A 20577-nucleotide genomic window follows, 5' to 3' on the forward strand; every position below is an offset into this window, starting at 1 on the left:
TACATACTCAGAGAACGAGCTCCTTAGGCTTCTGAACTGTATTTTAGGTCACACTGTGTTTGCTGGAAATGTTGTGTTCTCCTGACTTTAGTTCTAAGAGAAGCTGTTATGTGCTATGTAATAAGTTTAAGTCCCTTGTCCCGGCCTTGAAGCCTGTACAGATTTAATTAACTGTCTGATAAAACTGGGGCTGTTCTCGTTACCTGTGTACTGTAAAATGTCTAATCCTTCATAAATCTTACTAAGCTTCTTGCCTCTGAGATAGTTTGTGGCACTGAGTTGCACAAGCTGTGTGATACAAGTAGTATGTTCCTCTTATCAGTGTTATATTTGCCATCTTTCAATTTCACTGAGTCCCTTTGTTCTTGTATTACAGTAAAGTACAAATAGGAGCCCGTGATTTACCTTCCCTATCTCACTCACTTTTCTATAGAGCTTTATTGTGTCCCCCCTTATTCCAGTCCTCTCCAAAGTCTCCCAGTCTTTCCATGGTCTCTTTGGCTATATCTACACTACACAGCTTTTAGTGACATGACTGTCGCCACAACCGTGTCGCTAAAAGTCGTGCAGTGTAACCACTGTTTGTCGGCTCTCCTGCTGACAAAATACTTCTACCCCCAACGAGCGGCGTTTGTGTTGTTGTCAGGAGAGCACTCCTGCTCCCAACACGCTGTTCACACTGGCACTTGTTGTGGCAAAACTTCCGTCTTTCGGGGCGGGGGGGTTAACGCCTCTGAAAGACAAAAGTTTGTCGTTCAGTTACCAGTGCAGACGTGGCCTTTGTGTATAGGTCTCCCTAGGCCTCTGATTGCTTATATCACCAGTTTGTGAACCCTTCTGTTTCCACTGCTGCTTTTTTGAGATGAGCATGTGCTACAGGGATGGGAAGAGCTAAACAAAAAGAGCAGTGTTCTGGGCCACGGTGCTCGAAGCACCACAGTTGCAGTCACGGAGGTGGGGAACCCAGCACGCCGGAGCTCTGCCTGGGATGGAGTCCCCGTTGCGGGTGTGTCACTAACCTTCAGTAAAGCCAGTAACTCACAGCTGTGTGTAAGCCTCGTTTTCTCAGAGCACTCCTGCCAGGCCTGTGGTGCTTCGAGCACCCTGGTCCAGAACAAGCAGGCACTTTAAAACACAACTATACTGTTTGCCTATATGTGCGAGTCCAGCGTCGCTGTAGTTTCACTGCAAGTAACAAATGGCAGAGCAAAATTAGTGAATAAAGAAAAGTTCCTCCCGTGTCCCCAAGAGCTTGTAAAGGAGCACCTGGTATCTGGAGAGGCCTGCAGTCCTATTGCAGCTTTCCCAGCACTTCCCCAGGATCAGCTTGTTCTGCTCCAAAGGCAGCGCTTTGCAGTCTGATGGCTTTCTCCTTCCTTGCAGTGAGAATGAGGCACTGTGGAGGGAAGTGGCCAGTTTGAGGCAGAAACATGCCCAGCAGCAGAAAGTCGTCAATAAGGTAAATCTAGCCTGCTCCCCCACGCCCTGAAAGCGCAGAAGGACCCAAGCTGCCCTCAGCCGTAGGGTTACCTGGTGTTGTAGTGGGCTGTCTCTGGGCCAGAGAAGGGAATTGGAACAGCAGAGGTACTAGTTCTATTTCAGACGAGTAGATTCTGAGGCACTACCGGCTTCTCGTACCACCATGAATATCAGCAGCCCATGACCAGAAGACAAGTCCTTGCCTGGCATGTTATAATGTGGAATTGAATTGACTGCTAGTGTATTTTTCCCTGCAACCCCAATGTCATTCTACAGACCATCACAAGTACTCAGCAGTCTGCCCCATTTTCAGCTTGTCCTCTTCTGACACTGCTTTGAACCCCTTGGCAAGGGATCTCAGCTATTGTTGTCATCATTTTTTCCAGGCTACTGTACGCATCATGATAACAGGAGTTCTTTTTTCTCCCCACAGCTTATCCAGTTCTTGATTTCATTGGTGCAGTCAAACCGTATCCTTGGGGTGAAGAGAAAGATGTAAGTCTATGTTCAGACATTGAGATACAGATTCCCCGTGGGAAAGGCAGGAGAGTGCTTCAGAGCAGTGACTGGGAAGGGATTCCTCCGTGATCCCACCCCTCTGTCGCTTCTGTAGCATGTATCCTAGTGTGGGAGAACTGGACAAGAGTCCCTGGCATCGAGTCAGCATCCAGCCACATTTCACAGCTGGAGGGCAGCTTACAATGCCACTCACCCCAGGGAGCTAACCAAGCCTCTGCTGCTAATCCAGCAGGGTTTGCAAACCAAGCCACACAGAGTCCCTGCTGAACCCGTTTCACTCATAAATTGCTGTAACCAATGAGGCTGCAAAGTAAAAAGCTGATAACAGCTGTCGTCTTACAAGCCTCAAACGATGATTCTTTATACAGCAGTAGTGCCCAAGGTACGCTGAGTGCTTTCTAACCACGCAGGGAGAGCCCCAAGGAGCTCACGCTCTGAAAAGACACAAGTGCCGGCAGAAGTGAACAGGGTGGTGGGTGGCACCAGATGAGCTGCCCTAGGAGCAGTAGGACGGTGGAATGGAGCTGAAGCAGAGCAGGGTGCTAACACTGTTGATGTGACACTCCATTAAGATGTGTTCAATAGCTGCAAGGGTGTGCTCAGAGGGCAGGGTGCTTTAAAGCTTTGCCCAGCAGGCCTGGGTAGAGAAGGAAACTAGCGAGGGCCCCTGGGACATGGTGTTCATTTGCAAAGCATTTCACTCCTTATGTTCTGAATTGTACACGTTACTTTTCCCAGCTAGATTTGGAGCTGCAGAGAGGCTCAGTTCCCCTTACAGCATCACTGCTCCCAAAGTAGAGCTGAAGGGGCTGTGCATGCTCCCCAGTGCTCCTCCGTAATCGCTTGGAGGTGTTGCTGTTTATGGTCATCTAAAGAGGATAAAGTCTTACCACAGGCACACAAATCGGGACCCCTCGGCATATAAGGTGCTAGCTACCCTGAGGACTCAGAGAGCGGCATTCAGAAGACTGACAATAATGGCAAACCACTTGCTTTGCTATTTGTGGAGAGCCACAGTGTGATGCATTGGATTTGCTGCATGCCCTTACCTTCCCTGCTCTGCAGTACTGTTCTTAGGCCCCACACCCCACTGCCAGTCACAGGGTTTCCATGCCCAGGGCAACCAGATGTATGCTGGGTCCGTGGGTCACCTGGCTAATGTCTGACCCTGTGTTCTCGGGGAGATGCAGCACCTGGAGTTTTGCAGCTGTAGCTCTGTAACGCTCTTACGGGTGTTGGGTTTCTCTTGCAGCCCCCTGATGTTGAACGACAGCAGTTCAGCACATTCCATGCCTAAATACAGTCGACAGTACTCCTTGGAGCATGTACACGGTTCATCCCCATACGCAGTAAGTGCTCTGTGTGCGTCTGGTCCTGGAGAGAGGGGAAGAGGGCAGAGCTGTGTGGGGAAGGAGGGGGTCATCTGAGGCGCCTCCAGCTGGCCTCTTCTTTACACTGCAGTTTGCTCAGGAGATTTTTGTGTTATTTGGCAGGAGAGCAAAGTGACAGGTGTGCTTTGTAGCCTACCGAGAGGGGATTTTAGTCTGTAGCTAACTCAGAGGCTGAACATGGCGGGAGTGAACATGTGCCGTGCAAACAGAAACCATCAGAGTTTATCAGTACCTAGCGGTGGGTCGCCTCGTTCATCTCTGCTGACCTGGGTTCACCTTTGGGTTTTGTCACAAACTAAGTGCACTTGGTCTCAAACAATTCCCTGCTGAATGTTTGCTCCCATTGCCAACTCATCACGCACTCGCATAACTGGGGTTTGTCCTCTGGACACCAGCCGTCAGGATTGAGGTGCATTGTAGAGCCTTGGTGAGGCCCAGGCCTGGAATAGAGGGGTTCCATGGGTCAGAACTGAGGTGTTCATGGGGGGGGGCCTTAGGGGTGACCTGGACTGGAGTGTGAGGGGTGGAGCAAAAGCAGTAGGCAGCTGTGCTCAGTCCCTGGTGCTCAATCAGTAGGGCTATGTGATATTAAACCCTTTCGATCCCAGAGCATGCAGTAACCTTTCGGAAGGGACCTCAGGAGGTATCTAGTCCAACCCCCGCTCAAAGCAGGACCAGTCCCCAACGAAATCATCCCAGCCAGGGCTTTATCAAGCCTGATCTTAAAAACTTCAAAGGAAGGAGATTCCACCACCTCCCTAGGTAATGCATTCCAGTGCTTCACCACCCTCCTAGTAAAAAGAAAAGGAGTACTTGTGGCACCCTCCTAGTGAAATAGTGTTTCCTAATATCCAACCTAACCCTCCCCCACTGCAACTTGAGACCATTACTCCTCTTTCTGTCATCTGCTACCACTGAGAACAGTCTCGATCCATCCTCTTTGGAACCCCCTTTCAGGTAGTTGAAAACAGCTATCAAATCCCCCCTCATTCTTCTCTTCCGCAGACTAAACAATCCCAGTTCCCTCAGCCTATCCACATAAGTCATATGTTCCAGTCCCCTAATCATTTTTGTTGCCCTCCGCTGGACATTTTCCAATTTTTCCACATCCTTCTTGTAGTGTGGGGCCCAAAACTGGACACGGAATTCCAGATGAGGCCTCACCAATGTCGAATAGAGGGGAACGATCTCGTCCCTCGATCTGCTCGTTCCGATGTGAGAGGGGAATGTCACCCAGCCAAAGCCCACAACAGGTAGCTTTGGACACGGGACACTTGTTTCAGGCCTTGACTTCTGTTGCTGAGTTTGGATGCCAGGCGCTTTGGCCAGCTACCTGGCTCCATGATGAGCCTCAGGCAGGTCCCCCAGAGGGACCCATCAGGAGCCAGCACATGGGAAACTTTGTCATTGCTTATTTTCTGGATGGGCCTTTAATTTGCTGTTGGATTCCTGAAAGTCCCTAATTCTTGTCTCTCCTTTCCCATCCACTTTTCATCCATCCATCCCTTTGATGTCCTTCCTCCCATCTACCATCCTCTGGCCAAGGCGTACTGGACAGGGTTCTGTTCAGTGGTCTTGCCTACCCATATTACTGCGGGGTAAGCAGGGTATGGCTCTCTGGCACACCAGCTTGCCATGTAGTGACATCCCAAATCCACCAATCCTGGTCCTTAATTCTCTTTTGAATGGGCAGTGCCCCCACCCCCATCATTCCCTTTTTTCCAGGCCTAGAGTTATGTACACTGCCTCTGCTGCAGCCCCCCCTCCAGCCCCGGCCAGAGAAAGAGAGACACGATCCTGTGTATTTGGATTCCCCTTTTAGCCTATTCACATTCACACATGATTGACACCTAATTGGTTTGGCAGTGCACTGAATTTCTGAGCGTAATTAACTGCCCTTTGTCCTGGAGTGCAGGGTCTCATTAAACGTGTGGTGGGGTTGGGCTCACTGTGGGAATTAGAGGTTTTCTCCTGTCTGTTCGCAGCTGAAGAGCCCTAATCAAGTTCATTTGCTGATAGAGTTAATTGGCTTCGGTGTTGATTGCTTTTGGGGGGAGCTATGATAAACTCAATCACCTTGTGCCTTTGATTGCCTCTGGGATAATGCATCCGATGAAGTGAGCTGTAGCTCACGAAAGCTTATGCTCTAATAAATGTGTTAGTCTCTAAGGTGCCACAAGTCCTCCTTTTCTTTTTGCGTATACAGACTAACACGGCTGCTACTATGAAATCTGGGATAGTGTAATTAGTTAAATCGGTGCATTCCCTGGTGCGGCCACTCTTGATTCCAGAGGTGCCCCGTTTCAGTTTAAATCAGAGTGCCCACACCATGGGGTTTGCCCTAATTGTGCTCAGGGCCTGTGTCTAGCAACCTGTCTAGCATTAGGGAGCCAAATGGCAGGATTCTTTGGGAAAAACTGCCAGGCAGCATTTACGACCAGCCCACTTCTTGGTACTGTGCTGTGAACATTGCACTGCTGGAAGTGAGGGTTACAGCCATGGTTAGAGACTAGCATCAGTTTCCAACAGCTCCGCTACCCCATAGTCCTGCCCCTGCCACCCTCCACAGGATTGAGTCCCATTCATTCTTTCCTATTGTTAAAGCAAAATAAAAGGTGTCCGAGAAGCTGAATAATAATGTATGTCCTGCAGCATTGTGGGGACAGCAGACTGAACACCAGGCTCGTGTCACTGAACAACCCAAGGGCCCAGAGTGGAAAGTTATTGCACTAACTTTGCGTGTGTGCACGCAGTCACTCAGACTCACACCACTCTCCTTGTAGCTTGTTACCTGACCCAGTTTTCTACCCCAGAACCAAAAACATAGCCCTATTAAAAATTCTACCCTGCACTTAGACCCTCCCGTGGGGAGTTTCTGTGTTCCCATTCCAACCCCCTCCTAGCCCTGTACCCTGCAGTTCGACATCCCACCCCCCACCCTCCCCATGAGGAGTTTCTGTGTTCCCATTCCAACCCCCTCCTAGCCCTGTTACCGCCTTTGAAATGTGTCTGTATTCTTACATTCAGCAAACACTTAAGCAAAGCCAGCAGGAGCTGTTCCAAGTGTTACAGGATTGTCCCAATTATGAGAAACACAGCTGGCCATCTTCTCTCAAGCTCAAGTGTTTATGACTTTCTACTCAAAGCAGAAGTGATGGGTGAGCAGCTCTTCTGAGCCACCTGTACTGTGCACTCAGGTTCCGAGTGGCAGTGCCCTCACTCACACTGTTCCCATCCACACTGTGGCTTGCTCATTGACCATCGCCAGGTCAGGAGGCATACGCACACAAACCTCTCGCATGGTCCAAGGACTGCCCAGGGCAGTTCCTGGGGCAGAGGGTCTGCAGAATACCTGCTCCACGTGGTTCTCTCTAACACTTCTATGGCTCCCACCAACACAGAGGCATCTGAGCACCCGATAAGGAGGCCGCCAGAATGAAGAGCTGTTGTTTAATATTTATATTATGAGGGTGTTGAAAAGCCCTGACCAGGGCTGGGACCCCATTGAACTAGACACTGTATGAGCACAGGTCGAGGTGACACTGGTTTCAAACAGGTTACGGTCTAAGAAGACAAGTGGGAGAGGGAGACAGCTGAATAGGCATGGGTTTTTATACTTCTGGGGTATTTTAATTAAATACCCTCATGATAAATAATGACTCATGGTCCTTCCCAACTGCCCGCAGCCTAGCCACCATACAGTGGCTGATTTCTTTGGGGTCTCACGAAGGGATGTGAAGGAGGAGAGTTAGTGGGCTCATGGATCATCTTAGAGTGGGTGTGGTAAGCGCCAGAACTGTTGAATTAGGACATAAGCCGCAGATCCCCCTCTGCCTGCCAGTTTTTTGGGGTGTGCCTGTGTGCACCAGGCAGCTAGAATTTGGTCCATCATTTGATCTGGAGTTTATTTAGCAGCTGAAAAGGTGCCTTAAGTGAAAAGACCCTGCATCCTTACTCCCTGGCTGAGACTCCTGCACTTGCGAGGGGATCCAGGATCACTCAGTCTCCTCACTAGTAAATCCCTCCTGCCATGGGATTGCCTTTCAGTGTTGCTATCTCACAGTTTGGTGGCAAGACTCACAATAGTTAATATTTCTTAAAGCCCCAACTCCCTGAGGCGGGTGAATATATGAGAATCTCAGCTGGCATCGAAACATAAAAGGAAGCTTTTAGTTCTCTTGGTTGCAGAGAAAAACTGGAAAATGTGTGAACCCTAAAGGCCCAAACTCCAGAAGGAACCCAACATGTTGTGTGCTTCAAAGAGCTCATGACTTTTAAGTCAGTTTAATGATTTTTAGGGCAACATCCTGATTTTTGAATGCGAGAGACTGCCAGCACTGGCTTTTATTAAGATAGGACCCCCATCTTCGTCCTCACAATCGGCTGTGAGCTCTCTGTACTCTTACTCACCGTGGCAATTCCTGCACCTCCTGCTCACAGGCTGCGTGCCTGGTAATGGGACAGAGCATGTGTGCCTGTTACATGACTTCACTAATGCTCTGATTATTATTTCAGGCTTCATCCCCGGCATACAGCGGTTCCAATCTGTACTCCCCGGATTCTTCAGCCAACTCTGGCCCCATTATCTCCGATGTGACGGAACTTGCCCAGTCCAGCCCCTCGGCTTCCCCCAGTGGCAGTCTCGATGAAAGGTATCTGTGTGAAGAACATGAATTTGGATTGTGGAACTCCAGCTCCGGTGTGGGTCTCTCGCAGTAGGGAGTTGCAGCAAGAAACCAGTGTCACCCTTGGAGCTGCGGTGTTAGGGAGGCATTCCCTTCGAGCCTGATCCCACTGACCCTGCTGGGAGTTGGACCAGGTGCTTCGGGCCTTTCTTACTCAGGACACTGCTTGTCCCACAGATGCTTGTTTTAGTTTCATTCTTTTGTTTGATTAATGGAAGATGCCAAAGTCACTCCTGTTTCCTTGATCTAATCAGAGTCCTGGTCCACACTTAACATTTATGGTGGCAAACCTGTGTCGGACCAGGGTGGGAAAAACCACAACATCTAGCACTACAGCTATGTTGGCAAATCCCTCAGTGCAGACACCGCTGTGGTGACAGAAGAGTGCTTCTGCCAGCATAGCTAAATTGCCCAGGGAGTTCCTCCACTGGCAGGAGAGCTCCGGGTGTCGGTCTACCCTGCAGCTCTGCGAGGGGACTAGGCCAGCATAAGCTCTGTAGTGTCGATGCAGCCTGAACACTGCTGTTCTGGAACAGTTATTGGGCTGTCCTCTCAGGCCTCTGGGAAGCACTGACCTGTTTGCTCGGTGACTAGAATGCACGAATCAGCAGCACTCCTGACTATGGGGACAGGATAAAGACTCAGCTTGGCAGTCCAAGCTCCCAGTGTAGGAGGGCGTGGGTTAAAAAGCAGTTGCCTTTCTTCCCAAGTTACTCCTCCTCCTCGGAGAGACAGTGGCTGGGTCATCACCATACAGCGGGACAGGGAGGCTGAGAACCTGAAGCAAATGTATCTGACCTTGGACAGCAAGAAGCTTCCAGCCAGTCCCAGCCCAGAAAAGTCACACTGTCTCCTGTCACAAGGCACACAAGAGTCATCATGGATACTCAGCCAAATCCCACCCTGAGCTCTGTGCGTATGATGCTCACTGATTCCACTGAACGCTGCCTGCAGGTATCAGAGGCAGCTCTTAGCCCTGAATGCCTCCATGACTGTTCCCTTGTAGCTCAGCCTCTAGGCTGCTATTCCCTGCCACCCCTGCCCAGTGAGATGTCAGAGGCCTGAGCTTCCCCAGCAAGAAATGTCCTCTGTGCTTTAGCACCTGTTCATCTGCTGACTCATTTGTTCATCTCCTATAATAGTATATTCTTGGCGTTGGCACCTCCCCTGCAGTGCTGAATCGCACACAAATGTTATTTATTGTCTTGCATACACCTCCGCCAAGGGTGACCAGATAGCAAGTGTGAAAAATCAGGACGGAGGTGAGGGGTAATAGGTACCTATATAAAAAAAAGCCCCAAAATCAGGACTGTCCCTATAAAATCGGGACATCTGGTCATCCTGCCTCCGCCAGGAATGCTCACCTTTAAATATAGACCACATGTTTGCCTAATTGGCCTTTTATTTGTTCTTTTCTCACTGCTGTTCCTTCCAGAGGGGCCATTTGAACCACTCACACCCTAATTCAGTCAGTTTGGTTGTGGAAGGGGATTTCCAGCTGCAGAATTAGGGCTGGTCAGAGAAGCCATCATCCCTCGCATAAAAACACAGAATCCAAGAAGCAACGACAGTGCTCTTAGGGAGAGAGTGGATCGCAAGCCTTGGCTACACATACCGCTACTATCCATATCAGTATGGTAGTGCTTCTACCAGATAGCTTACTCCCAGAGGTTAGGAGAATAAACTGTTCTGGTATATGGCACCTTTATACTGGTGTAACTCCGTATGTATTAGGGGTTGTACCAATGAAACTATTTATTTATCAAAATAATCACACCCCTAACCAAAATAATTATTCTGCGACTAAATCTGTTTAGGCCTGGCCTTAGATTGATTCACTTACCAAAGGCACAGCTATGGGGGTTGGAAAGAGAGCACCTGGCAGCCTGTGGCAGTGATGCCCATGGGTTTGCTCTAGGGCACAACCAGAGGAAAACACTTTGCCTTAGTTCACCACCCTAGTTCTGGCTAATCTTGTTTCAGGGACCAGCTCTCTGAGGGAAGCAGTGTCTGGCCCTGGAACTCCTCTGCATGCCATGCAGAGAGCAGGGACTGGCAGACCATTGCTGCCTTGGTGACCATTCTCTTTCTGTTTCTCCAAGGAGCAGCCCTGTGGTTCGTATCAAAGAAGAGCCCCCCAGTCCCACCCCCAGCCCCCAGATAGAGGAGGCCAGCCCTGGGAACCCTCCTGCTGTTGAAACCCCTCTGTCTCCCTCCACATTCATTGACTCCATCCTCCAGGAGAATGAACCCAGCACCGCTACCAGCGACAGCACTACGCAGCCTCAGCCCCCAGAAAAGTGCCTCAGCGTTGCCTGCCTCGACAAGTAAGTACTGTTCCAGGACTCCGGTGGGCCACATCACAGCTCCACTAGTGAAGTGTTTAAATTGCTAGTCACCAGCTTCCTGGAAACCAGCAGTGCCATGTCTCTGAGCGCCCTGCAGATCCCATTGCTGTCCTGGGTGCAAATAGCCAGTGTGGAGTTTATTTTTCTTTCCTATTGCTGCTCTTCTAGGGACAGTGAGTTCAGGCCGTCACCTGGCCCCGCACAGTGATTTAACCCCCAATGCAGGGGACATGACCTCTGGCAGGCAGGGTTACAAGTACCAGGAACGCCAGAGAAAAAGGGGTAGAGTTATTTAGCTAAATAAAATCATTTCGTTCAGATTGCCCACTCCGACAGGGTACAGGTCAGCCACTGTAAAGCTGTGCTCAGAGGACCCAACATAGGGCCGCAGGACTTCAGCTGTACAGAACCAGGTAGATTGTAGCTCCCACTTCCTCTTGGGAGCCTGTTGAGGCATGCAGGGCGAGCTTCCTTCCACTCAGATCAAGATGGAGAAGTGCACGGTGGGAACTGAAGTCTCTATGGGCTTTACCTCCATATAAAGAGGAGAGCTGCTGTGAGCTGCATTTCACCAGTGGACTGCCCTGTGGCACCTCCTGCTGTGATCCTGCTTTGCCTTTGCTTGTCACAGCTCCGCTCGGTGTGAATAGAGGAAGAAGCCTTGCATAACCACTCAGGATTGCTCCTCTTGCTCCATGCATGGCCAGTTATAGTCCCTCGCTCAGCCTCATTACCATGCCTGGATTCAGGTTGTCACTAAACATGCTGGACTCGATGGCAGATTGATCGTTGCTAGGCAATAGTTCGCTGGGCTTTGGGGTCCCCTGCCTGTATTACCAAGCAGAGTTCACAAACTTAACACCGGGTTTAGAGACAATAAACTAGAATGTGTTTGACAAGTATGTGTTGATCAAAGAGAAGAGCAAAATTCTTACTCAGTACCCTCAGGCCAGATCCCAACTGTCTCCTACTCTCTCTGTAGTCTGTACTGTAGGGAGAACAAAATATCAGCGTCAGGGTCCTCTGCCTGTCCCTTAGAGTGAGAGACTCCAGGAACTCAATCTATTTATCTTAACAAAGAGAAGGGTAAGGGGTAATTTGATCACAGTCTGTAAGTATCTACATGGGGAGGAAATATTCTTTCATCTAGCAGAGGAAGGTCTAACACGCTCCAATGGATGGAAGTTGAAGCAAGACAGATTCAGACTAGAAATTAGGTGTAAATTTTTAAGTGAGAGTGATTAACCATTGGAAACATTTCCAAAGGGTCGTGGTGGATTCTCCATCACTTGAGAATTTTTAAATCAAGGTTGGCTGTTTTGGTAAAAGATCTGCTCTAGGAATGATTTGGGGGCAGGTCTCTGTCCTGTGTTACACAGGAGATCAGACAGGATGGTCTCTTCTGGCCTCGGAATCTATTCATCTCTATATGAACACCAAAGCATAGTCCCTTTCTAAGTTGGTAAAAAACAATTTTGAAAAAGTAAATTTGGATTCAGAGCACCAGAGGGTGGTAGAGAGCTCTCAGGCCAGGTCTGTCATGGTGACTCACTCAGCTTACTGTCCTGAGGTGAGACATCATTTCTAGTCACCTGATGAGCTCTGGGTTCTTCAGTGCTTTCAAGTCTTCAGTGTATTTTAGATCCACATGAGGGAGGCCCAAAAAAGAAACCTTAAAGAATCTGATTGTTCTTGTAAAGGTGTACGTGGAGTGCAGAGGTAGCACGGAAGCTGTAATCACTTCCCCAGCAGGTTGTGAACCTGCAACCTTCCTACTTGTCCAGCCATTCTTTGAACATGCCCAGGTCTCCTGTTCCTCCAGGCATTGTTCTGCCAGCACATACTGGTGGGCCAGCTAAGCAACAAAAGAATAATGTTATCCAGAGCAGGAGATCGGAAGTTCTGAGTCTTTATCTCACAGAATTCAACCCAAATTCAGTGTACCCTATACAGTGGAAATTATGAAGAATTCTGTCCTGCTGTCTGCTTGAAGCACAAGGCCATTCAGGTTGTTCATATACATATCGCTTCTTGTCAGGGTTCATACAAGAGACACATGGGTTTCTGTAATCATTCTCTGACACTGCTAAACGTTTCCCTGTGAATCTGGTTCCTGCTTTGTCTTCTGAAACTGGCAATCTTGATGTCATTCTGACTGGTGTCAACTTGGACAGGTGTCAGGCAGTTCAAGGCCAAATCAATCAAATGTTCGCCTTTGTTAGTAATAATTACTCCCCACCAAGAAAGTATTAGCTTAGAGTTAAGGCTGCTGATTCCAGTGATTTAAATAAATATTTTCTTATTCTCACAGTTCAGATCTTGGTTAACAACTGTATTTACAAGTTCCAATAACAACTTTAATTTTGACCTGCAAACATACTTACAAGCTCTCCAACATATGCATCACTAGTTTGAATCTGTCTTGGTCTATGAATGGTATAGCCTTAGCAATGGATGTCTGGTAAGAGGAAAAGTTTGTAATTTTGCTTAGATCAGTGTCTCCTGGAAGTCTGAACTGTGACATGAAGTCGTTTATAAGTGGGAGGGATCCAAAACAGGGTCAAATCCAGCTTTACGGGTTTTTAAATGGTTAGTTTATAAGTGATTCAAGCCCCTAAACTACAGAACTGATTCACTTCAAGCTTTCACAGAACACATTCCTGGCCCCAAGAGTGAGCGGGGATCACATTTCTTTTCATGTTCACTCGTGGCAAATTAAAATGCAACTTCCACTGAAAATTAAACTCAGCCTTACATTATGGAGTGTCTACAGATGCCTCAGTAATGTATAATGTTTTCTGTGGGCTCTTCCATCTTTGGACAGGACAGGAGCAGCCATATTTTGCCCAGTTGAGGACCACATTGTCCACTTGCCAGGAGTCTAAGGGCTGCACTTAACTTGTGTGAATTGGAGCTGGTTGCAGCCATGCTCTGTAATGGAGAGGGGATGTCAGGAGATGAGCATCCCCAGCATCCAGTGTCCTGTCAAAGTAGTAGTGGAAAGCTGCTGAACTCAAGATGGATCATTGCGTGTTGGACTCTGTAGTCTCTCAAGGCTGCCTCACCTTTCCCCCCCCCACCCCATAATAAGGACGTGGGGGCTCTTAGCTGCATTGTGGAACTCTGAGGCCCATGTTCAGACCGTCTGCGTCGCAAGGAGTCCGAAAACACAGGCTTTCCTCCACTTCTCGGCTTGAGGGCAGACTTGTCGCTAGGGAGCACTAGGTTAGAATCCTTGTTGGGGCTCAGCAACCTGCTTATGCACAAAAGAAAACAGGCAGTTCCAGATGTCTTCAAGCACAGACAGGTGGCTCAACAGAAGCTGTAAATGACCATTTAAAAGAGCTAGACATGCAGTGAGAGTGACAGCTGCTGAGTGCTTCTGACTCATTGAGACTTGGCTGCAGGCTCTGAAGGGACAGGCAAAGAACACAGAGCATCTCTGAACTCTGCCTCAGTGGCAAGTGAGACACTCACCCATCCTAGGGTTATTTGAGTGAGGAACACATGCTGCCTCTTCCTCTAAGCCTCTCCCTTTCTGACTTGTTATTAACCTGCAGGTAACGCTTTGCTCACCTCATCTGTTTGCATCTGGGAAGCTCCATTAGGGAGCATGACAAAATGAAGGAATCCGGCCAGTAAGAGTTCCCAGCCAGCGAGGAATCCCAGAGCACCCCATCACTCAGAACTCGTCTGCCATGTTCGTTTTTAAGATAATAATACTCTCTCTTACTATTATTACTACGATAATAATACTATCTCTCATGCAATAGCATGGCAGTGCCCTAGGCCAGTGCCCCATTGTGCTGGAAACAGATAAATAGAGACGGTCTGTCCCAAAGAGACAACAAGCTACGTATAAACAATTAAAGGGGAGGCCCATTTATTTTGCAATCCCCACACGTATCTGGGTTTGGATGGCATTTGCCTTTGCTCCCATGCCTCCCGGCACCCTGTATGCGTTTGAGTTCCTCTGCGTAAGTAGACACCTCATCTGCTGTTATTTCGGAGCTATATAACCTCAGACAGATGAGTTTTCTTCCAAGACCAAGATCTGAGCCTCATTTTCCCTAGTACCAGAATTACACACAAGCCCCCACCAGGCTGCGTGAGCAGAGTGTCAGTAGGGTTCCAGCAAATGGCCAGGATGCCCAGCGGGCAGGTATTGAAGCCAATGCCCGAGTCAGGTTGAGATTCTGAATAGAAACGGGTGAGCTGCTAACTGAAATGTTGGGAACAGGCTGCATTAAATGGGCCACACAATGTTTAGCTTGTCCCCAGGTGGAGGTCAGACCCTACTTCAGAGTCTGCTCAATATGCTGTGCTAAGTGACACCATCTCTCCTGGAGTCCCAACCTGTGGGCAGATTTCACCATTCAGTGCTCACTCCTCAGGCTGAGAGACAAAAAATGCTGCGTGCACTAGTGAAACGCCTGCATTATACCAAGGGTAGGCAGTAGCTCAGCACCCTTTCCATGAGGCTTCTCTTAAGCTCCCAAGAGTTTGCATGTTGTCCTGAGATGCATGTGTCAAGGCAAAGATTTAGTGATGATAGGGGACCTTAATGTACAGCAGGGGTGTTCAGACTCCTGCACTGAATAAGGCAGTGGCAGCTTGCCAGGAATCCTACAGCAACAGCTAGTTTCTATTGCATGGAGCAAGTTTCATTTGTACTCATCTTTAGTAGAGAGGTGCAGCCCACAAGACTGTAGGTCCCAACATGCGATGCCTCTTCTTGATACAGGCAACCCACGAAAGATCATACTTGTAGAAATCTGCCAGTCACCCCAGAGTACAAGAATGTCACATCTCCATGTTTCAGCTGCCGGTGACTACGCTGCGATGCATGTTATAAAGGGAAAGCTGAGAGTGAAGTTCAGTACATGACCAAACTTAGCCCAGCCAAGGGCCACAAAAGCAACTTCTCAAGAGCAAAGCCTTTTGAATGGAGAAAGATGCTGCCATGTGTATCATTAATGTAGAGCAGGGGTGGGCAAACTACAGCCCACAGGCTGGATCCAGCCCCTCAGAGCTTTGGATCTGGCCCTCAGGATTGCCCCTTGTAGTGCCGCAGGCCCTGCACCACTGTCAGAAACAGCTGGTACCACATCCCTGGGGCCCCGGGGGGGGAGCAGGGGGGCAGAGGGCTCCGTCCGTTGCCCTTGCCTCCAGGCACCGCTCCCCCACCCCCGGGAACGGGGAACTGTGGCCAATGGGAGCTTCGGGGGAGGTTCCACGCTCCTCCTCCCCCCCCTCCCAGCCAGGGGGCACGCTTCCCAGAGTGGCGTGGGGCTAGGGCAGACATGAAGGGATCCTGCCCTGGCCCCGGTGCGCACCGCTGCCACCCCAGAACCGCTTTAGGTAAGTGGAGCCTGGCCGGAGCCCGAACCCCTCCTGCACCCCGCCCCCCAACTCCCTGCCCTAAGCCCCCTGCTGCACCCTGCATCCCCATGCACCCCAACTCCCTTCCCTGAGCCCCCTGTTGCACCTCACATCCCTCCTGCACCCCAAGCCCCTTCCCTGAGCCCCCTCATACACCCCGCACCCCTCCTCTGCCCCACACCCCTCCCTTGCCCTGAGCCTGTTCCTGCACACTGCACCCCCTCCCACACCCCTGCCCCGGCCCAGCATACAATTTCCCCACCCAGATGTGGCCCTCAGCCCAAAAAGTTTGCCCACCCCAATGTCGAGCTATATCCCAGGGAGGCTACAGACCACCTTGGCCCAAGCAACCATCCATTCAGATTAAAATGGAGCATCACATGCTGGGCCCTGTGTTCTCAGGGGGTTGCAGGTCCATCTGAAAGATGACAGAGAATATGATCCATGCGTTAGAATTCCCCACTTCAGCCCTTAGCCACCCCTAAGGTACAGCAAACCCACCTCAGAAATAGTTGTCTGACTGAGAACCTTCTAACTGAGCATGGCTGTGATGGAATTGTGCTGTCCTCTGGCTTTCTTTTGCAGGGAATGTTCATATTTGGTTTTTATCATTAATAACAATTTTGTCTCAGCCTTGGAATTGCTGGGCTGCCCAGGAAAGCCCTGCGATAACTTGGGTGCAGTGCTATGCATGCCACTTTAGCTAAAGCACTGGAGCATGGTTGATTAACTGTTCTTGTCTCTGAAAGTAACAAATGTTTCATTCCTGAAAGTGTCTGATTCTGAGTCTTTTGAATCTAGTATTCCTCTTCTCTTTGTATTTTTCAGTTTGACTCGCACCCCGCAGATGTCAGAAGTCACTCGTCTTTTCCCCAGTTCTTCCTCTTCCTCACTTCATTGCAGATCACAGCAAGGGTTAGCATTTCAATAGCCTGATGTCCCTAGGCATTGCAATTCTGGGCAAGAAAGCAGGGGAACACTGTGCTAAACAGAGAGCTGTCCTTGCTTTGAGATCAGCTTTCCCTAGAACTAGCTTACAAGCAGTTCTTTGGAGTCCATATCACAAAAAAACACTACCAACTTGGCACAGAATGGCAGCCTTGTTGGCCACCTCAGCAGAGAGCCTAAGTATTGAACGGGCCGTGGAGACTAAACTCCCTTCTTATCCCTCTGGGTGGTCTTGGCAGGTTGGTGCAGGGAAGGCTGTACTGATGTTTGCTGATGCTCTACCTCTTTGTGGATGACAGAGACAGCCTTAAGGGCTGCTCTCAGGGCCTGGGACATGGCTGGTCGTTCCTTGGGTTTGGAGCAGTCATCGGTACCCAGGAATAGGAACCCAAGGTCGGAGTGGAAGTGGGAGGTCAGGTGCCAGAGACAAGGATCTTAGGAAGTTAGGAATGGGGGCCTAGAGTTGGAGCTGGGTTACCTGGAGTGAGGCAAGTCAGCGGCAAGGTTGGGTCCAAGCCAGGAGCAATGACTGGAAACAAGCAGGCATAGCAGTATCACAGCCATGAGCAAATGCTTTGAGCAGCTGCCAAACTGGTGCTGCTGCTGGGCTTAAGAGCTGGTCTGCTGACCCTTCCCACCAATTAGGCAGCCTAGTATAGCTCGAACGTGCTTGTTAGATTGCCCAGAGACTGGCTCTGCTGCAGGACCTGATTCCTGACAGCTGCCAAGCTGACATCTTTTGCCTGTGTGAAATTCAGTCATACAAAGAATGAATCATTTCAGTGGAATCCAGTGTGAGCCCAGGGCTTGAATGATTTCATATAATAGTGAAGGAACAATGAAACTCCCCACTGCAGCCATCACTATGTACCAAGGTGCGTTGTTAGTGAGACCATAGAGTAGATGCAAGAGAGATACAGCTTCCTTGGTGTGACGTTAGACAGATTGCCACAGTCTGTCCTGTCTTATTGCTGCTGTCCTGTCTTATTGCAAGCGGAACGTCTGCGAGGGAAATTGTTGTAGTGACCAGAAGTAATCCAGATATTTTTCTCTTGGTTCTTAAGTTCAAAGCATTGGAGATACCAGCCGGTATTGAAATGTGCAGTGCCCAAACAGAGTCTTACTTTTAAGCTATTTACAATAAAATATATGTAGATGAAAGCTTGTAATTAGTAGAATTAAAGTTTGGAAAGAGGCAAATGTCTAAAGGTGAAGCTAAGATTTGGCTCCTGGCTTTAAGAGCTCCTCATTGCTAAAGCAGTATGTCTTAGCTGTGGTTTACGGAGAACCTAGGCACCAGGCATTGAAGCTTTACAGCTCCACTAGAGAGCCTTGCTATGGTTAGCAAATGTGTTCCCATTACTACAGTAGACTACACAACTTAAAGTAAACAGTGGCAGTAAACATTGTCTTGTCTTGTGGCAGACACAAGCAAATCAGGGAACTGCTCGTTGAGCACAACACATATAAAAGTATAGTTGTAGTACAAAAAAAGAGGGATTATGATTCTGTCATAATGGGCTGACGTGTTTAATTGTCTCCCAGGGATGTCCGTATCCAAACTTGCTCAGTTTACAAGTCAAAAAGGGTTTTTTCTCCCTGCCAGCCCTGCAAACTCACCGTGGGGACTGAGTCAAGCTGCGTTCTGTCTGCTTCCTACATCAGTAGCAAGACAGACGACTCTATAATCAGAACTTCACTGACAGTGCATGAGGCAGTCCGACTTGCTCTCCTATAGTATGTAGAACAGGGATTGGCAAACTTTTTGGCCCGAGGGTCATATCTGGGTGGGGAAATTGCATGCAGGTCCATGAATGTAGGGCTGGGGCAGGAGGTTGGGGTGTGGGAGGGAGTGCAGGGTGTGGGAGGGGGTGCGGAGTGTGGGAGGGGGCTCAGGGCAGGGGGTTGGGGTGCAGGGAGGGGTGCGGAGTACAGGAGGGGGCTCAGGGCAGGGGGTTGGGGTGCAGGAGGGGTGCTGCAGGGGTTGAGGTGCAGGCTCTGGCCTGGTGCCGCTTACCTGGAGCGGCTCCGGGGTGGCAGCGATGCACAACGGGGCTAAAGCAGGCTCCCTGCCTGCCCTCTGCCCCCTCTTCCCCAGGGGCTGCATGGACATGGTGCCGGCCACTTCCAGGAGCGGTGCAGGGCCAGGGCAGGCAGGGAGCCTGTCTTAGCCCTGTGGCGCCATGGGGCTGGCAATCCTGTGGGCCAGATCCAAAGCCCTAACGGGCTGGATCCAACCCGCAGGCTGTAGTTTGTAGAACCACCAGCATCAATGCACGTACCTGCCCACAGAGAGCAGATCTGTTGAATAAGAAGGTGCTATTTTTACATAGCTACTTCTCAGACTATAAAGCAGCCCACACAAAGAGAGACCACACTGCATGCGCTAACCCACATCAGTTCCTCAGATGGAAAATCAGACAGCAAGGGTCTCTCATGATAGCATGTGTTCTATCTGCCAGGCTGCCCTTGGGAGCCGAGGAGCTGGCGCTGCAGTCAGGTGTGGTGTACAGCAAAGGTTTGTTATTCTTATGAGAGAGTTGGCAGTCAGAACAGAAAGAGACAAGAGACTCCTAGCAGTGGTTCCAGTGAAGATGCACTGTTTTATAAAGTGTGTGTGAATGGAGAATGTGACTGGTGAAGCATATCTAGAGCTTTCATTCAAGAAACCTCTGATGGTTCATTTAAGCATATAAATCTGTATCACTGAAATCATTCCCCTTCTTCTTTACATTAGCTTTTAACTGCTTTCTCTGCACAGTGATTCATGTACCTGGGGACAGACAAACCTACTGTATATTAGTCTGGTTCATTCTCCAAAAATGCAGCTGTTGTTTCATAGCTCTTACTACTGGGTCACATGGCCTCCAGCCTGAGCCTCCAGGGTGTTCTGCCTCATGTCAGAATTCCCTGTCTCCAGTCAGCAGTCCTGCCCTTCCAGGCACTCAGCGCTCGCGGTGATGACAGATGCTGTGTCTCACAGCTACTTCTGGCTTTCGGTTTCCAGGAAGTGTGCACACTGCTCTTTCTGCCAGGTGTGTGGATCAGGAACCCTCTTTGCCAGAGGATCTGACTTGAACAGGAACTAGTCCCATTTCAGCACTGTCAAAGGAGTCTTCTGACCTTCCTCCCATACTCAGAGGTCAGCATGTGTCTCTCTCCCTTGCTTCTTTTGAGTTCCCTCAGCCCATCCCTCTCGAGTTGGCAAGATACAGAGACACCGGGGCAAACCTTACTAGACTTTTAAAGCTCCATCCTTCTCAGGGCCACATACGCTGCCCTCCCTCTGATCTTCCTTGGAGGCAAGCGTCGTCGTGGACTCCCTCTTACTCCCACCCAGAGTACACTGAAGAAGAGTATGAGTGCATTGCGCATTATCCCTCCCTGCCCCGGAGCATTTGGTGGCAGAGCCAGCTTGAGAATGCAGTTCAGCGACCTTAGAGCCTGAGTTCAGGAAAAGGGGTTTACCTGTCAGCAGTGTTAGGAACCAGGCGGTATCACCAAGGTCAGAAAACACTGGGCCAGAATTCCTTTCTGTCCTCCAAGAGCTGCAGGGAGGTTTTAAGAAGCTGCTTTAGAAGAGTTTGGAAATGGTTTGAAACTCCTGAATATTCTAATCCTAGTTTTGCCGCTGACTTGTGTGATCGTGGTCAACTCCTTGCTCTGTGTGTCTGCCCTCCAAGCCCCCTGGCAGTAAAGAGACTAGCTGTGTTCAAATGTCATAGTTAGCTTCATTCCATCCTCACTTTGTGACTCCTGGCATCCCCAGTCCATGCTAGTCAAAGCTGTTTTCTAACTGGGATTGCTGGAAATACCTCAAATCTT

At 49.5% G+C, this 20577-nt stretch overlaps 1 protein-coding gene across 4 annotated transcripts in view; it reads left to right on the forward strand.

The window, feature by feature from the left end:
• Nucleotides 1-20577, forward strand: part of HSF1 (heat shock transcription factor 1) — a 98752-nt gene that overhangs the window by 69284 nt on the left and 8891 nt on the right. For 3 of the 4 annotated variants that reach the window (XM_038388735.2, XM_043509866.1, XM_038388739.2), the window contains 6 exons: nucleotides 1384-1459; nucleotides 1913-1974; nucleotides 3251-3347; nucleotides 7905-8041; nucleotides 10177-10401; nucleotides 16633-16719. In XM_038388735.2, coding sequence (XP_038244663.1) covers nucleotides 1384-1459; nucleotides 1913-1974; nucleotides 3251-3347; nucleotides 7905-8041; nucleotides 10177-10401; nucleotides 16633-16719 — 684 coding nt within the window. The remainder of the gene's footprint in view (nucleotides 1-1383; nucleotides 1460-1912; nucleotides 1975-3250; nucleotides 3348-7904; nucleotides 8042-10176; nucleotides 10402-16632; nucleotides 16720-20577) is intronic. The other variant, XM_038388736.2, reaches the window with a different exon arrangement.

Source organism: Dermochelys coriacea, chromosome 2, assembly GCF_009764565.3.
Source record: "Dermochelys coriacea isolate rDerCor1 chromosome 2, rDerCor1.pri.v4, whole genome shotgun sequence".
In the NCBI taxonomy this organism is placed as follows: Eukaryota; Metazoa; Chordata; order Testudines; family Dermochelyidae; genus Dermochelys; species Dermochelys coriacea.